The sequence below is a fragment of the Podarcis raffonei genome, chromosome Z, assembly GCF_027172205.1.
Source record: "Podarcis raffonei isolate rPodRaf1 chromosome Z, rPodRaf1.pri, whole genome shotgun sequence".
NCBI classification, from domain to species: Eukaryota; Metazoa; Chordata; class Lepidosauria; order Squamata; family Lacertidae; genus Podarcis; species Podarcis raffonei.
Genome location: NC_070621.1, coordinates 10,185,927 through 10,204,666, shown reverse-complemented (window position 1 = coordinate 10,204,666; position 18,740 = coordinate 10,185,927). Strand labels below are relative to the sequence as shown.

General features: G+C 43.8%; 1 protein-coding gene across 2 annotated transcripts; it reads right to left on the bottom strand.

Annotated features, from left to right (window-relative positions):
* Positions 1-387: 387 nt before the first annotated feature.
* Positions 388-15,381, bottom strand: LOC128406924 (leucine-rich repeat-containing protein 55-like). Of its 2 annotated transcripts, XM_053374821.1 has the most exons (5): positions 15,009-15,377; positions 5,028-5,123; positions 3,184-3,708; positions 2,297-2,476; positions 388-2,026 (listed from the first exon to the last, which is right to left on the bottom strand). In XM_053374821.1, exons 1-5 carry the CDS (start codon positions 15,223-15,225, stop codon positions 570-572), a joined length of 2,475 nt encoding a protein of 824 aa, XP_053230796.1. In that variant the 5' UTR covers positions 15,226-15,377; the 3' UTR covers positions 388-569. The 2 variants fall into 2 exon arrangements, with proteins under 2 accessions (XP_053230796.1, XP_053230797.1); XM_053374822.1 differs by lacking the exon at positions 388-2,026 and having other exon boundaries at positions 2,259-2,476; positions 15,009-15,381.
* Between the last annotated feature and the right edge of the window lie 3,359 nt (positions 15,382-18,740).

Sequence of the window (18,740 nt, the reverse complement as noted above, 5' to 3'; positions counted from 1 at the left end):
AAGGATTTTATATCTTTATTATTATTGTCTGTATTTGCATTAGGGTAAAGTAACTGCCTTTTGGTTCCAGAGGGTACAGCTACTATTGGTTCATTTAAGCTGCTGTATTTGGATCCTCTGTCTTATTGGTTTCCTCCAAAAGGCAGGACTGTGATTGCCTGATATTGTTCCCTCCAAAATGTATCCTTTCTAGCTAGTTCCCTGTCCCTATAAATGTAGCTCTTCCCTCCTCAGTTCTCAGTCTTGTTTGCTTTAATAAAGAAGTGTTACTACAGAACTGTCTCCAGCATATTATGTCAAGAGAGCTGAAATCACAAACCCCACGTCACAACAGATAGATGATAGATGATAGATAGATAGATAGATAGATAGATAGATAGATGATAGATATAATTGTATCCAACATTCGTTCTAGACTGATTTGAAATTAATGATTATGGCTAACTTGAATATTAATTCCAGTAGGTTTACTCTCAGTAGAACTTAGATAGATACAACTCCTCTCTCTCTCTCTCTCTCTTTGCTACAAAGATGAATGTACAAAGCATTAAACTGGAGTCTGATGTGATCTACTTGGATTTGGTTGGGGGCTGATTCACTGAACGTTTCCTGTGGGTCTGTCTCCATCTTTCCCTAGTCCACCTCCCACGATTCTCCACAACTTCATGCAGGAGGCTGGCATAGTTATACTCGTCGTTTTCAAGTGAGATCTCATCATACAGGGGCAGACTGGTGGAAGCAACATCAGCTGAAGGGAGTGGAGAGGGATGACTTTCCTGACGGACTTTAGATTGAGCAGATACTGGTTTTGATGATTGTTTCCTTTTCACAGCTGTGGGGACCCTCATTGTTTTGAGTCCAGACTGTGAGGCAACTGCTGCATTTGATTCTTGCTGAAGTGAAAACTCGGGTTGGTTAGCTGGTTTTACCTCTGTCTTTAATTCAGTTCTGCCACTGACTATGTGATCACCCTCTTTGGGGCAGGTGCTCAGATCATGCTGCCTTTGCAGATCTACAGTGAATTCAGATTTTCCAACATCTGTTGGCTCTAAGGCAATTTCGGCCCTTGATTCTTGCTGATATGGAAACTCTGTTTCCTTGGCTAGCTTTGCCTCTTGGTTTAATCCATGCTGACCCTTATCGAATGGCTGACATGCCTTCCTGGGATGAACCTCTAGCCACTCTTCCTCAAATTCTGAACTCCCAACATCCAGTTTCTCTTCAAGGTTGAGAGTAGGCAGGAGGAACTGTCCTTTAAATGATTCTCTAATACTTAACACATTAGACTTCTGCCCCAAACATTTTATCTCATAAGGCCATGTCAAAGCGCGCTTCAAAGAAACTAAGCAGCTTCCACCTGCTTTTATAACAACATCTTTTTTAGGTGGGACATCAATTTGCTCTTCAACTGTTGTCGTAGCAACACTTAAATATAAGAAGGGTTCGGGATTTTCAACACTGTCACAGGCTTTACTATCATCATTCTCAGATGCTCCCAAAATACAATTTTCCTGCAAACTTTTTGTTGCCACTTCTGAAGTAACTTTCATATCTGGAGTTTCTAGATATACTTCAGTCGGGAATGAGCTCACATTGCAATGCCTCTGAAATTCCTTTCTGTTGTCTGTTTCTAGCTTGTGGTAATACCACAGTTCCATAAAGTTGCACAGGTCCTCACTTCTCATGTGCATTTTTTCATTTAACAGTGTGAAGGGAGTTGTTAGATGCCCTTGCTTTTCATCAGCCAAATTGGTGGCCTGACATGGTCTGGGGCAGAACTCTGCCTGCAACAATATGGCTGAGGCAGACTTGGCACGAACTCTCAACAACCTAGAGTGAGACATCACCCCTGTCTCTGTGATTCTGATCTTTCCATCAGTCAGTCTGTGTTCAGCCATGGAATCAACACAGTCAGATGGTTGCCCATTGGTGGTTAGATCAGTCGCTTCTTTGCTTGGCTGGATTTGTTGATTACTGCGTTTCACCATCCAGATCAAAAGCAGCATCAGAATGAACGAAATCAACACTGCCCAAAAGTAAAAAAGAAAGGTAAAATATTAGCTCAAAAGGGTACATGAATTCCAAAAGAAGCAGATAGAACATAACAAGGTAAGAAAAGCAGGTCTGATCAGGCCAATGACCCATCTAGGGCTTCCCATGAGGGCATCTGGTTGGCCACTGTGAGAACAGGATGATGGACTAGATGGACCTTGGACCTGATCCAACAGGGCCTTTCTTGTGTTCTTATGTCAACAGAGATACGTTATCAAACATTAACAGATACACAGAAACATACCTAAACATACCAGCAAAGCTGGTAGTCCAACTTTATGGAAGCTGTTCTCAAAGACTGATGAAAAGAAGTCTGGCAGGCAGTTCAAGTCAGAAATGTTCCAGACAGGAATCCCTTCTAGGTTTGGTGGACTTCGGCAAATGACAGAGGCAGCATCTTCAAGCAGTGACGCATTGATCAACTCTGTAAAGACACACAGTCTTGAACAATGGAAAAACTGATTGGGAAATGATTCACCGGTGAAATCTATTGTGTCTGGTTCCATTTATATTTTCAATGGTTTATGCAATTAATTTTTTCAAATAAAAATGAAGGCATTGCTTAAATTGGTTTTAAAAGTTAGTCTGTAGGATTAAGCCAGCCTCTCTCAAACTTCTGATTAGAAGAGGCCCATTTCCCACTTTTAAACTGTTCAAGCTGTGTTGAATCACATTAAGTGCTGAATCCACAAACAATCTATAAAGATTTAACAGAAAGAGATCATTTATCACACTGATCACAATTTAAAAAGCTCCCAAAAGCACAATTTCAAAAAGAGTTGTCAAATTTAAGGGAGCACATATATTCACAACAACATTATGGCATTAATTCACTAACACCTTGTAAACACATAATTCATTTTGGTTCTAAACCATCTCTGTTTTTGTAATCAATGTATGTCCGCCATTTGACTCCCCAAATTATTTTGTCTCTGTCTTCCTTCCAGGTGGGTCCAAAAAACCCTGTCAGTTTGGCCATAGCTGCAAAATCCCACAATTAATCAAAATATGATTTAATTTTCAGTGTCACTTGTAACCTCCAAGATGTTGCAGAGAGAATTCTAGCTGCTTTCAAATAATTTTAATTGTATTGTTTTCACAACTAGGTTGTTAGCCACCTTGGGCACCTACCTTGCAGAAATAATCCAAAATCCTGAAGTTGACAGGAGCAGTTCCATGGATTTCCACCAAGTTTCATCACTGTGAGCATCAGCCCATCAAATACATCTCTTGCTAAAGTTGTTAACTTATTGCCAGACAGGTCAAGCAGTGTTAGCTTGGTCAGCTCCTTAAAACTCTTGCTGGATATCTGATAGATCTGATTGTTTGCTAAGTTCAGCGATGTAAGGTTGGAAAACCCTGAAAAGTCTTTTGGCCCTATACTGGCAATGAGGTTCTGAGCCACTGTCAGGTTTTCTAGATGCCCAGGGTTGGAAAGCCAGGAGGCTGTAACCTCCGTCACACTGTTCTGGTATAAACTTAGTTTGCGGAGGTTTTGGAAAATGCTGAACGCTCCTGGTTTGATTTTCGTTATGCCGCTGTTTGCTAGGGCGAGGCTGGACACTGATGCCAAGCTAGGGCTACTGAAGACGGTGGAGTTGAGAATCCCGATGTTGGTCACCACAAAGAGAATGGAGGTCAACCCTTCTGGGAAACCTAGAAGTGGCAGAAACAGAAAATGCTTGAGAGATAGCTTTATGTTTTATATGTGATCGTCTTGGGAAAGGAAAGTCTCTCCTCCTCAAGGAGGGGAGGAGTTGTGAGCGGGAGCTGTTTCCACGTTGGCCGGGGCCATTTCGCCCCCTGCCCAGCTGCCCTGGCTACCACGCCACACCCCCAGGTGGCCAGCCAATCAGCTGGAGGCTTGGGGGCAGGGTTTAGCCGCTCAAACGCAGCCGCGGCAGCGTTTCCCAGCCATTGTGCTGCTGCTTCTGGTTGGATCACGCACCCACCCTCCCTTAGTCCATTGCTTGGTTCTTGACATTGCTATAGACATGTGGTTGGTCACCTTGGTCGGCCAAGGGGCCTGGTAGGAATTTTTATCCAACTGGCAAACTGGCACCGGCCACTTGGTTTTTCGCCTACCTTGTAGCAAATCGTCACAATTTTTGGGTATTGGTGGTTAGGCATTGGAATATGGTTGTGTGTTGGAGGGCATGGTGTGGCCATTGCCTACCCCTTCATTTTATGGGTACAGTGGTACCTCAGGTTAAGTACTTAATTCATTCCAGAGGTCCGTACTTAACCTGAAACTGTTCTTAACCTGAAGCACCACTTTAGCTAATGGGGCCTCCTGCTGCTGCCGTGCTGCCAGAGCCTGATTTCTGTTCTTATCCTGAAGCAAAGTTCTTAACTTGAAGCACTATTTCTGGCTTAGTGGAGTGTGTAACCTGAAGCGTATGTAACCTGAAGCGTATGTAACCTGAAGCATATGTAACCCGAGGTACCACTGTAAAGGAATCCGGCAGTCACGGATCCTGTCCGATGCCCTTGCTGGTGGCTAGGGCCATGGCACGACCCCCCAGTGACATCAGGGGGAGCTTTCAGTTGTATTTGCATCAACAGGCTCTTCCCACTGGTGGTTAACCCTTGATAGACTCACCCCTCCCTGAGGGGGCGGAGTCACGCTCTGTTGTTTTATCCAATGCCAATACCTCTCACATGCTGAAATCAATAAAGTTGTGGCCTTTTTTAGCCCATTAACCTAATATACCGTGTCCATGTGTCTTTCTTATCCTCAAGAAGGTGGCGGGTCCTTGAATCTCAACTAGCTTACCATATAAAGGTAAAATTTGCTCCACACACATTCGCCTCTTTACCACCCACCACTGGCATGTGACCTCAAGACAGTTTCCCAGCAGGGATCTTCTTAAAAACCCAAACTTAAAGTGATGGCTTTGGAAGCTTGTCCCTCTACAATTTTCTAACAATCATGCCCCAGCATAGATAAGTCTTTGGGATGATGGATGACTCACCATTTGGAATAGAAGAGCAGAAGTACTCCTTTTCAAGGACACACTGGAACCTGGAAAGCTTTATTGATACCCAAACCAAAATAAGTCCAAAGAGCACTGCAACATTAAGGAGAGGCTATGTTAGTCCAACGCACCAAAAAAATGTACATACAACTCCTTCAGTTTCTCTCTCCCTCTAGTGGGCAAGTCCTTGCTAAAAGCAAAACTAATATCTCTAAACCTACCATCTAAGGAAAGCACCAGGGTAGGGAGAGAGGAAAGGGAGAGAGGACTCTGTTTGCAACTGACGGGCCAACTTTGTAAACAAAGGAAGTGGTTTTGCCCAGGCCCTCCAATCCCAGTCCTTTAGGGAAGGGATGTGGAAGTAAATAAATCACCTAGGTCTTGCGGGTTTCTTGCACTTTTGCAAGTTCTGTCTCTACGCAGGAATTTTAATAAAACAGTTCTTGTGGAACACAGCAAGTTGCCTAGCATAGTATACACTGGCTGGCAGCAGCTCTCTAAGCATTCAGGCACAGAGTCTTTTCCAATTCTACCCGGAGAGGCTGGGGGCTGAAACTATGACCTTCTGGATATGAAACAGATGTCCTTAAGGCTTGAGTCCAACCCACGCCCACCCTTTATCCAGCCTTTTCTTTCAAACCCTACTGTTCTTCCTCATATATTCCTTTTCGTGTAATCTTGCTGTTGTTGTTTTTTGTCTTCTTTTGTTTCCTCCTCCTCCTTAATCTTTTCCTGTTTGATTATTTTGCTTCAAGTTCAGTGTAGTCTGCTCCTCCAGAAGGAAGGACCTGAACCAGCAGATTCTATTTACAGGAATCAAGACATTACGAAGAATTTTCTGACAGTAAAGAGTTGTTGTGGAACGGGCTCCCTCGGAAAGTAGTGAACTCTCCATCCTTGGAGGCCCTAGTTGAGGCCCAAACCACCGTTCATGCACCCAGGCTTGCAGACTATCGCTGCCCCTTACTATTGTACGCTGACGATGCGATGATCCTCTCATATTCAAGAATCGGTTTGAGGAGGGCTTTTAAGATCTTTGCGTTATATTGCCAAACAAATTTACTTACTATTAACCATTCCAAATCTAAAGTCCTAATTTTTTCCAGGAGTCGTAAATTGTATAGGTGGGAACTCGAGGAGAAGCCAATTGAACAGGTCTACAAATTTCAATATCTAGGAATTTACTTCCAGCATAATATGGGATGGAAAGCGCATATCACATACTTACAAAATAAGGGCAAAGCCCTTATCTATGCTCTATTGCGCTTTTTCTTTACAGAGGGGGCTATGCATGTTCCATCTGCCTTAAAAGTTTATAGTGCAAAAGTGGTTGCAACTATGGCCTATGCGGTCCCTTTATGGGGCGCTTTTGTAAACCTCATGCCTCTGGTGACATTGCAAAATCTTTTTCTCAGACGCCTTTTGAAACTACCCTCCTAAGCAACTCGGCTATTCGCTTAGAACTTAAGACCCCCTCCTTAGAGATCCTGATGTGGAGACATGCCTTTAATTACTGGCTGTCCCTTGGGCATAAATTGCCCAATTACCATCTTATTCAGTGCCTTTGGAGAGATGAATTTACCAGCCCATGGGCAACAAAAATCCATTCCAAACTGTTGTCTTATGGAATCTCGCCTTCCGATATACTAAATTTACCGTATTTTTCGCACGATTGGACGCACCGGACCATAGGACGCACGTAGTTTTCAGGGGGGGAAATCAAGGAAAAAATATGATTCCCCCCCCCCCAGCTCTGGGAGCAGTGGACAGGCTGCACGCAGCCTGTGCGCTACTCCAAGACCTTCTCCCTGCTTTTGCGGGAGGTGGCAGAATTCCCCCACCTCCCGCAAAAGCCCACAGGAGCCCCGCGTGACTCCTGCGGGCTTTTCGACCAGGAGGGAGAAGGGACTGAAACGGCCCGTCAGTCCCTTCTCCCTCCTTGGGGAAAAGCCCCCAAGAACCGCTCGCTCTTTAAAGGCTGTGCGGCTCCTGCGGGCTTTTCTAGGAGGTGGGGGAATTCCTAGAAAAGCCAGCAAAGCCGTGCAGCCCCTTTAAAGAGCGCACGGCTTTTGCCTGCTTTTGCGGGAGGTGGGGGAATTCCCCCATCTCCCGCAAAAGCCCGCAGGAGGGAGAAGGGACTGACTCGGCCAGTCAGTCCCTTCTCCCTCCTTGGGGAAAAGCCCCCAAGAGCCGCTCGCTCTTTAAAGGGTGCGCGGCTCCTGCGGGCTTTTCTAGGAGGTGGGGGAATTCCCCCACCTCCTAGAAAAGCCAGCAGAAGCCACGGAGCCCCTTTAAAGAGCGCCTGGCTTTTGCCTGCTTTTGCGGGAGGTGGGGGAATTCCCCCATCTCCCCCAAAAGCCCACAGGAGGGTTGGAGAGTAGCGGGAAGGCGTCGCACGCCTTCCCGCTGCCCCCCAATCTCTGGGGCTGGCGATGGGGGAAGCGCTTTTTTCCCCACCGCCAGCCTCGAAGCCGGGTTGGAGAGTAGCGGGAAGGCGTTGCGCGCCTTCCTGCTGCCCCCCATCCTCTGGGGCTGGCGATGGGGGAAGCGCTGCTTTCCCCACCGCCAGCCTCCAACCCGGGTTGGAGAGTAGCGGGAAGGCATCGCTGCCTTCCCGCTGCCCCCCAATCTCTGGGGCTGGCGATGGGGGAAGCGCTGCTTTCCCCACCGCCAGCCTCCAACCCGGGTTGGAGAGTAGCGGGAAGGCATCGCTGCCTTCCCGCTGCCCCCCAATCTCTGGGGCTGGCGATGGGGGAAGCGCTGCTTTCCCCACCGCCAGCCTCCAACCCGGGTTGGAGAGTAGCGGGAAGGCATCGCTGCCTTCCCGCTGCCCCCCAATCTCTGGGGCTGGCGATGGGGGAAGCGCTGCTTTCCCCACCGCCAGCCTCAAACCCGGGTTGGAGAGTAGCGGGAAGGCGTCGCACGCCTTCCTGCTGCCCCCCATCCTCTGGGGCTGGCGATGGGGGAAGCGCTGCTTTCCCCACCGCCAGCCTCAAAGAGCAGACTCTCCTGGCTTCAGCGGAAGCAACGCAAAGCCTCCGGAGCGCAGGCTTCGGAGGCTTTGCCTTGCTATCGCTGAAGCCAAGGAGCCTGCATTCGCTCCATAGGACGCACACACATTTCCCCTTCATTTTTGGAGGGGAAAAAGTGCGTCCTATAGAGCGAAAAATACGGTAGATCTATTTACAGCAAAAAAGGTCATCAAACAAAGATTGGAGGAGGTTGATTTGCAACAAAATCTTACTACAGGTGGAGGTACATGTTCCCCGATAAATCAGGGCATTACATTTATGTCCCAGATACCTCAATATCTGTCTACCTTATCGGTTGCGTCGCATAGATTCGCTTTTGTTAGAGCCAGATTTAATGTGTTCCCCTCAAATGTGCTGAGCAATAGATTTTCTAACGGTAAAACCTCTGTTTTATGCGCATGTGACAACAAATCAATAGAATCCCTTTATCATATCTTGTTTAATTGTCCTTTATATATTGTTCCCCGATCAAGGATTCTGAGTTCAATCATTTTGGAAACTGTTGCTAAACCACCTGAATTACATCTAGCCTATCTACTCCAGGACATTGACTCTTATAGAACATTACAGGTTGCCAGATTCCTGAATTCAGTTCTTTCATATAAAAGACTTCATGGAATGCTGCATGACTATTAAAAATCTAGTAAACTCTATCCACCATCTTTATATTCAAGGCCACAATATGGTACATCTAGAGATTGTATGTAACGTGAAGGAGATTATGCATTGAAATATTTTAGTTGATATTTTAGAATGTAAAATGCTATTTTATTTATTGATTGGTTTTACCTTGTGGGCTTATAGCCGAATAAAGTATTATCTATCTATCTATCTATCTATCTATCCATCCTTGGAGGTTTTTTAAACAAGTTGGATGGCAAGCTGTTGGGGATTCTTCAGGTGGGATTCTTGCATTACAGATGGTTGGTCTAGATGGCCCTTTGGGGTACCTTTCCAACCCCACAATTCTATGATTCTTGTCTGTTTTATTCAGTCCATCAAAAGTGATTTTATTCAACTATAGTCTGCCTTTAAAAATTCTTAGTGTTGGGGGAGCGTTTCATACACCCACACCCATTCCAAGTTTTATTTATTTATTTAGCCAGCCACCAAGCCATAGTTTGTCTTATTAAGTCATTATTGTCACTTACAAGTATTATTGAAGCATTTTCCTTAGAGGGAGACATCTCTGGGTCGGTGTGTACTTGTATCTATTTCACACATCCACCAGTGTCTTACTGGACTATAGCATTGTATAACACACACAGCCACCGTTGCAAGCTGCAAAGCATCACACAATACACATTCTGGGCTCCACTCTGGGGATTGTTATATGAACAGTTTATCTAGATGAAATTTTCACTCCTCTGCTCCTTAAAAGTGTGCTATTTAAACAAGGGGGAACTGCAACAAATTGCTGCAGTGCAAAGTGTGTCTGTTCAGTGCTTCATTCAGCTTGTGAACCAACCATGCACTCTTCATTGTCACATCCTTAAAACCTATCAAACATAGCTGTTTTGTGGGATTTCTTAGCCTGCCCCTCATTTTCTCTTCCCGAAAAGATTTTTGCCTATTTCTAAAAACCTGGGGGTGAGGAAGGTTTAGGAGCAAGCCACCCCCACCCCAGTTGCTTGGTAATCTTCTTCTTCTTCTTCTTTGGCGATTACTCGTAGCCGAGTAAGATTGCCTTCCATAAACACGGTTATAACAATGAGTCCGTAAGTGACTGTGGAGGCACAGTGTGGACATTGGTTCCTGGGCGGGAGTTGATCATGGTGTGGATTTGCCAGGCGTGCCTTCCTCTTAGCACGTTTCTCCCTTGCGCCCTGAGTTCGAGTGTCTTCAAACACCTTTGGTAAAGGCTGTTCTCCAGCTGGAGCGCTTGCAGGCCAGTGTTTCCCAGTTGTCGGTGTTTATACTACATTTTTTTAGATTTGCCTTGAGACAGTCTTTAAACCTCTTTTGTTGACCACCAGCATTACACTTTCCATTTTTAAGTTTGGAATAGAATAGTTGCTTTGGAAGACGATAATCAGGCATCCGCACAACATGACCAGTCCAATGAAGCTGACGTTGGTAATAGCCCCACTTTGGCTACCCAGCTCTCAAAATGAGATGTGGACACCATCTGTCAGTTTTGGTTTCCGTCACCTTCTTGTCTTAAACTCAGCCCCCCCCCCCATGTTGTTGCAGCAATTTGAAATTGTGTTTCTTTTAATCCTCATGAAAATTCATCAGCCTCTGAGTGTGAATTTCTCCTAACAGACACACTTTTGTATGCAGTTTTGACTAATATATGCATTTTTATATGTTCTCCCCTCACCCAATATATTCACTTGTTTGCACACTGCTCACTTAAATATGCACTTTTGCATACTTTTGAGAACTTTAAAAAATGGAGAATTGGACAAGGTATAAAACAAACTCCTTCATTTATATACCTGGGTGTACTCTTTAGTGAAACCTCCCTTGGAAGTTTTGGATGGAAGCAGTGAAAGTTAAAGCACAGAAAACTATTGGGGCATTGATGAAGTTCTGTTACAACAGCTGATTGAACCTGCCATGAAATATTTGGTAGTAAAGTGCTTACTCAAATTCTTTATGACACTGAAATCTGGGGCTCTGATTTGAACTCCATTAAGGTTTTGGAAACCAGGCAGAATATTTTATTTTCCCTAGAAGCTATACTCTCTACCACCAGGAATATCAACAGCTCTTCTTTGTTCAGAATCTGGGCTGTCAACAATTAAGGCAAGAGCAAACTGTGCTCAATTAAAGTTTATTTTAAAAATTGCTAGTATGCCTTTTGAGCTTTTTCCTGCACTGTATAGAATTGAGTGATTACCTGCTCTGGAAAGCAGCTTGTCAAGATGTTTTAAACTATTATTATATTCCAGAACTGAGCTCTGGTTTGACCTTGAATAAGTGTCAACTAAGAGACTGGCTCTTCTGGATAGAACCCAGAATCTGGATTCTGGACAGAATCCAGAAATGACCTGCAACTAATTAGAAATACCTTATTTTTCCCTTGGTATCCACTCCAGAGTATTTTAGAGCTCAAACGCTCACCAGCTTCCTCAATAAATGTCTTTATTGAGCTGCATTTTCAAGTAATGCCTATTGCAGTCTTGGATGGCTGTTACAGTAAACAAGGTCATGTATGCGGACAGAGTTTGCATTTGTAGTTAACCTCAGGTGGAAGACATCACTCATTATCTGTTAGCCTGCCTCTTATCCAGAGACTTTCTGGAACCTTTATTCACACAAGCAAGTAGCCACAGCCTGGCAGAAATGGGTTGGTTTCTTTTGAGTGAGAATAATGGCTTTAAAACACAGAGAGTAGCCCTCTATGCATTGACTGAAAAATAATAATAAAATAATCAGGAAAAAGGAGTTATATAAAATCGCTATAAATTGTCGTGGTGGTTGTTTCCAGTTCCTGTCCCATGCCATGGCGATGACTTTCTCAACATAGGAGAGAGGTACAGGCTGAATAAAGAGGATGGAAGTGGTTAAACCAAACCTATAAACCTGATGTTGGGAAAGATGGAGGACACAAGGAGAAGGGGACGACAGAGGACGAGATGGTTGGACAGTGTTGTCGAAGCTACCAGCATGAGTTTGACCAAACTGCGGGAGGCAGAGGAAAACAGGAGTGCCTGGCGTGCTCTGGTCCAGGGGGTCACGAAGAGTCGGACTCAACTAAATGACTAAACGACAACATAAACCTATTGAGGTACAGGAGGTACTAGAGACCTGCTGTCACCTCAATGGCTTGCCCCTGCACAAGGACAGGTGGAGGTGCTGGGTGCTTACTCACTTTGCCTGATGTGAAACCCCCAAAATCGCCATTGGATGTGGAGGTTCTCCTTATAATTTGGTTTTAATTGGCATTAAGAATAGGTGCACACAAGAGGACATGTACATTATAACTGCAAACAACCAGCTGCGTGGAACTGAGGTTTGAAATTGGGAGAAGAATCTATCTTGTGCTGGAGGTGGATGGAGGAGATGGGGGCTCTCTGCTATATTTTATGGAAGATTTTACGTTTGTGATTCAGCAACCCTCTCCTAATATTGAATTTTAAGATATACAGGTGAGGATGGTTTGATGCATGATGTAACATTGAGATTTAAAAGAAGATGTAAAGCTGTGTGCGGCTTGAAAGGAGTTAAAAGAGGGAGAGAGCTGTTTTGTTTGGAAGGTTGTCACTGGGAGTTGGAGCCTACAACCCCCCCCCCCAAAAAAAAATAAGACTGAAAGAGATTGTGGAGATGTTGAGATATAACCTATTTTTTAAAATTTTTAAAAATGCTATGGTAGCAAAAGAAAAGTTGCATGAGGGCTTTTTGGATGTTGGAAGAGGAATTTTCTCCCCTTTCCCAGCCAGAAGAAGAAATGGCAAATCTCTAGAACTCAGAACTTGTTGACTCTGTGCTAGTGGAAAGGAGGGATCTGCTGTTGTGGATTTGGAACTGCTTGAGTATTATGGGAAGGAGCTGAGCAGGAGCAAGAAGAGGGTTTAACCTTGAAGTTTCAACTCTGCCCCAACCAGGCTGGAATACAAGAACAGTGGGAGTAAGGAGATAGCCCTAAATGCTACAGGAAAAAGGAAAACATCAGAAAGACAAATAAGGCCAAGAGGCTAACAACTGACTTTTGGATGTAGTGAACACAGGATGAAAAGGAAAAAGCTATGGGTCCTCACTTGAAGCCTTTTTTTTTTTTTTGAAGTTAAATAATAAAATAGAAATCATTAAGAGTGAAACTGTTAATTGTGTGATAATTTGGAAAAATGGAATGTAATAATGGAAATAAATGAGAATATGAAACACAGTAATATTAGATAATAAAGATCCACCAGGAACTGTGTGTGGGAAGCCTCTTAACAAAATTGTATTAATTTGGAACTAATTTGTGTAACTAGGTTTATACTGGAAAATCAATAAAAATAATTGGCAAAATAAATTAATAAACAAATTGTTGTGATGATTCAAAGGTTTAATCTGAAATCAAGATGGATTTGAGTTTGTTGGTGTATCTGGTATCTTCTCTCTCTTACATCATGGATATTAGCTTATATTATGGACGTATGTTGTTTTATTAAGGCTGTTACTACAGGTTTGCCATGGCCTTTGGGCAGAGCAATAAACTTATGAAGTGAACTGATTGGAGAACTGCACTGCAAATTTTTGAAAGTGTGAATTCCAAAGAATACATGCTGTTCAGTTTGTGGATTGGTTTGCGAAGTGGTAGTTAGGCGGTTTTTTCATGATGATGTAAACAGAATCAGTTTTCTCTCCATCTCTAGCCAGAACTCTGCACCTGAGTTCAGTTGATTGCTATTGTGTTTCCAAGCCCAATTCAAGGTGCTCACAGTTACATTCGAAGCCCAAATGACTTAGCCCCAAATGCCCCAAAGACCATCTCCCTCCCTGTTGAACCTCTTAATACTATTATGTATATAGTACATTAACTCTTAGTAGTTCCTCTTAGTAGTTCCACCACCCATAGAAGTTCGAGAGTGGTGGCAGCCTGGGAGAGGACATTATCTGTGGCAGAATCAGTGCTCCTGGCATCTTCACTATAGAGTTTTTGTCATAGAATCATAGAATCATAGAGCTGGAAGAGACCACAAGGGCCATCGAGTCCAACCCCCTGCCAAGCAGGAAACACCATCAGAGCACTCCTGACATATGGTTGTCAAGCCTCTGCTTAAAGACCTCCAAAGAAGGAGACTCCACCACACTCCTTGGCAGCAAATTCCACTGTCGAACAGCTCTTACTGTCAGGAATTTCTTCCTAATGTTTAGGTGGAATCTTCTTTCTTGTAGTTTGGATCCATTGCTCCGTGTCCGCTTCTCTGGAGCAGCAGAAAACAACCTTTCTCCCTCCTCTATGTGACATCCTTTTATATATTTGAACATGGCTATCATATCACCCCTTAACCTCCTCTTCTCCAGGCTAAACATGCCCAGCTCCCTTAGCCGTTCCTCATAAGGCATCGTTTCCAGGCCTTTGACCATTTTGGTTGCCCTCCTCTGGACACGTTCCAGTTTGTCAGTGTCCTTCTTGAACTGTGGTGCCCAGAACTGGACACAGTACTCCAGGTGAGGTCTGACCAGAGCAGAATACAGTGGCACTATTACTTCCCTTGATCTAGATGCTATACTCCTATACTGAAGAAACATCTCTATCCTAGCCTTTGACACTTAAGTTATATATACTTCAGGACCCACCCTATTCTTATTTATTTATTGCATCTACTGTATACCCCACCTCTTTCTCTGAGGAGCTCGAGGTGGCATACATCATCCTCAGCCTCCTCATTTAATCCCCACAATAACCATACAAGTTAGGTTAGGCTGAGCAGCAGCAGCAGCAATTGGCTCAGTCACTATCCCAATCCTCTAACCACTATACCACATGGTGTGCAACCCTCTCAGGCCCAAACACCTACCCCCCAAACCCCCCCACCCCGATCCCTTCCTCCTTGCACTGGATATTTTGGGCAACCTGAATGCTGCTGGGTTGGTCCTGATACAGAGCTATTTTGCCATTTGCTTTAAGGCAGTGGTGTCCAAACTTTTTTCAAAGAGGGCCAGACTTGATGAAGTGAAGGGCAGTGAGGGCCTACCCAAGGGCCACCGAAATTGTTAACCTTTTTTTGTTGTTGTTAAAATCCTTTCTTAGGATTTTAACCCAGGAAATAAACTGCCACAGGGGCCGGATTAAACCAACTGGTGGGCCAGATTAGGCCCCCGATACGAACTTTGGACATGCCTGCTTTAAGTAATCTGTAATGGTGTATTTTTACATTGCTCCGACCAGCTGTGGGACCTTAAGGGTGATGGGTGGGTAATAAATCAAAATAAAATAATTACAGCACCTGCAACTAAAAGTTTGTTGTTCATCCACACGGTACTCTAAGAGTCCCCTACTTACATTTCATGTTGGACAGGCTTTTCCTTTCGGCGAGAGAAGCAGTCAGCTTGGGCTTCTTTGTGAGCACACTAGCAACCTTGCCTGGGAGGTGGGAGGTATAAAACTGCAGGGCTGGTGCTTGCAGCCTCCATTTGGTGGACACAGGCAAGTCGAAACCTGTTACGTGTTGAACTCTTCCCTTCTGTGGGGGGCTTTTCATTCCCCCGCGAGGCCTCATGCATGGTTAGTATAGCATCATCTCCATAGCATCACCATGGCGTCTTCCCATTACCAGTAAATACGTTAACCATTTTACAGGATAAACCAAGAGCCCTGCTCCATTTCCCTAGTCTCCCCCTTCCCAACAAAGTCTGGTGGGGATGTAGAGAATTATAGATCAAATATGAATATGTCTGGCCTTGGGGTCCTTCAGTCATTGCTAAGTCACTGGGAGTTGGATCCCTTTGTCCAGCAGAAACCAAACTTTATTTAGAGGGTCATGAATGCAGCTGACAACAGGGTTATGGGTGACCCTTGTCCATTTGCGCTGAGCACATGTACAATAGATCATAATAATTTTATTATTTATACCCCGCCCATCTGGCTGGGTTTCCCCAGCCACTCTGGAGTGTTTAACCTGAGTCATGCCTCCTGGTGCCGCCGAAATCATTTCCCAAAAAGAAACTGCGCAACTGTCTTTAAAACTGAGCGGTATTACACCCCGCCCACCCAATCCAGTTGCACATTCTATACATTTCCTCACAAGCATCTTTGTGATACACCACAGAGCAAAAGGGAAGGGGTCACCACTGACCCACTGTGACATTTTGCAATGTTGTTTTGCCTTAGAGCTTCACAGCAGGTATGGGAAGCCCTTTTCAGCTGGAGAGGTGCATTCACCTTCGGGGGGGTTACATGCTGCTGGTGGGTGAGGCGAGAGTCAAAAGTGGGTGAAGCAATGAATGCAGATTTTACCTTTGTACAGGAGGCTAGTTTCTACACACTCCTACCTATCCTCTATCAAGGCAAGTGAAATATACTTGGAGTCGAGAGTGGATTTCATGCTCTTTATTCCGCTCATAGTGGTGGGGAGGAATGGAAGTTCCCCCAGAATGCCTGCCTTATATACATTATTTACACAATGGGCCCCACGTGATTGGCTAATTCCGGGATTCTCCTGTAGGCCAATCAGGCTGCGGATTCCCTTCCATCTGGAGCTGGATTGGGTGGCTCCTGTGGACCAATCAGACTGCTGCATTCTGGATCCTATTCAACTCAGTACATAACAGCAAGGAAGGGTTCATTATAAGATTTCAAAGACATATCCCAGTCAAGCAGCAACAGTCAAGTGTGGTGCAAAATAGGGCCTACGAAGGATCAGATGACCAATGACTCAATTATAAAGGGATTAGTGATGAGAAGCTAAAAAGTCGCTGCCCTCCCAAACTACCAGTCCTAAGCCAAGAAGGGAATGTCAACTCTGACCTTTTTTGTAGGCAGTTCGCTTCAAAGGGATACAGCAGGCTTGTCCACCATAACCCCAAATAGCCACCAAGGAGTCATTGACCAATTCATTTATTTGGAATCTATAAACGAATGCTGCTCCATCAAACCCATTCTTAGTCTCCAATTGCAGCTGCTCCTTTTTCTTGGCTGCCAACTTTCTTTTTAGAAAGCAACCGCTGTGTACAAATAATAATAATAATAATAATAATAATAATAATAATAATAATGTAATATCCTATTGACAGCCTTAGAAATCATACAATCACTGAATCAGATTTCCAGGATACTGAGTACCTTCCCATGAACCTAGGTCCTGCTTGCGGAGTTCCCGGTGGGGTATCTGCCTGACACTGTGACAACAGGATACTGGACTACATAGGCCTTTGGCCTGATCCAGCAGGGCTCTTCCGATGTTCTTAATGCTGCATATCCTTTAGGTTTCATATGTAGCATGTAAAGGTGCCTATCATTCCCTCTACACTAATAGCAAACTTAGCAGAAGCCACTGACAAGCCTGAACTGAAAAGTGAGGGAGCAAAAACTAATTTTAAAAATGCATTGTAACATCAGATCTTGAACTGGTCCCAATGAGAAATGGTTCTCATGGACAGACAGCCGAGTTCAGCTCTTTAACTATGACAGTGGTGTCCAGTTCAAGAAGAAAAATTATTCATGTACAAAGCTAGGTTTAAAGGAGGCTAGTATCACAAAAATGTTTTCCTGATCAGTTTTGCTACCTGGTTTAATATTTGCATAGACCAGATCTTCCTGCCAGGTCTTCCTGCAAGCCAAACTTTTCTTTGTTATAAAGCAGGGATGGCAAATGCTGTGACCTTTCAGGTGCTGCCAGATGGCCAACGGTCAGGGGTGATGGGCCACAGGTTCTCTATTCCGGTTTTTAAGAAAAGAATTTTGTTATTCAGGGACCTCGATGAAGTGACTGGACTGAGCAGTAAAAAACTTGGCAGGCTAGATGCACTGTTTGGAACACCCAAGGACTGCACCCAAGCACTTGTGCACATCCATTGAAATGCAAACACACGCCACTAGGCTCTTACAAACTTCTGCTTGCACTCAATGGGAGGAAATCCCTGGGCGGAAATGACTGGCAGAATCCGTGACCAGGGAGAAGAGCTGGTGGAAGAAGACTGGAAAAAATTTAAAGACTACTTACAGAAATACTGTAAAATTAATGAATGTTAAAATGATGTTGGACTGGACCTAAGTGGACTTAGCAATAAGATCTGTAAGAGTATGTAAAAATGGTATGATAATTGGTTAAGGTATAAAGATGTAAATTTGATGGAAAATTGAGTTAAAAGTTATGAAGAAAAAGGGGTAAGGATTTGCTGAACTAATGATATGATTGGGAATACAAAAAAGGGAGGCGTGAGGAGGTCAAAGAAACAAGCTAATGAGAATTTTGGAAAAATGAGAAAATTGATTTTTTATTATTTTTCTTTTGTGTTGTTATGTGTTTGAGTGTTTTATTGTTGTATTTTTTGTAGTTCTTTTTTGTATGTTTTCCTTTTGTTATGATTTTTTCTGTTCTGTTTGTTAAAACTTTAATAAATATCTTTTAAAAAAAACTTTAATAAATATCTTTTAAAAAAACAACAATGGGAGGAAATCCCTGGCCACTTCTTACACTACTGTGGTAAAGTAATCTCTTTGCAGTCCATTGCTGCCACCCACCACTTCCCAACAGTACTTGAAATATCTGAACTAACATTGAGGCTGCTTCTTGGTATTTTTAAACTGTGTAATTGTTAGCAGCCCTAATTTTGTTGAATGGTGGGCTATGCCCAAAATAAGCAACCTAAGAGTCATCTCCATGCTTTTCTTGTTTTCAACCACTCAGCTAACCTTTCCCTTGGTGAAATAGGCATGCATTGTCAAGTGATATCTGATGGTTGGGTTTTTGAAGGTTGTTTTTTTTTTAAAGAAACCTTTCAAAGATCCACTGTGCTGTGTTCATGACTCAGGGCTAAATCAGGGTGGTTTGGATTTCTATTTACTTGTGCTCTACTACTGAGCTATGACCAAGTAGTGTTATGTGACATTTAGTAGGGAGTAATCACACTGTCCAAAGAGTAAGATCACTTAATATCACCAGTGTCTAAAAACATAGCCTTCACACACAAAATTCTGCATACTCTAACTCAGCTTCACTTTTGTTTTCAAGGTTCATAAAGTACTCAGAAACAGTAATCCTAAATGAACTTATGAACTTAGACTTTTGAGTAA

What these genes read in the sequence shown, in the direction of transcription:
- LOC128406924 (XM_053374821.1), bottom strand. Translation starts at nt 15,225, where the DNA reads ATGAGGCCTCGCGGGGGAATGAAAAGCCCCCCACAGAAGGGAAGAGTT. An exon ending in AAGCCTGTCCAACATGAAAT is followed by an intron (nt 5,124 to 15,008) that starts GTAAGTAGGGGA and finishes TTAATGTTGCAG; the next exon opens with TGCTCTTTGGACTTATTTTG. An exon ending in CTGCTCTTCTATTCCAAATG is followed by an intron (nt 3,709 to 5,027) that starts GTGAGTCATCCA and finishes TGCCACTTCTAG; the next exon opens with GTTTCCCAGAAGGGTTGACC.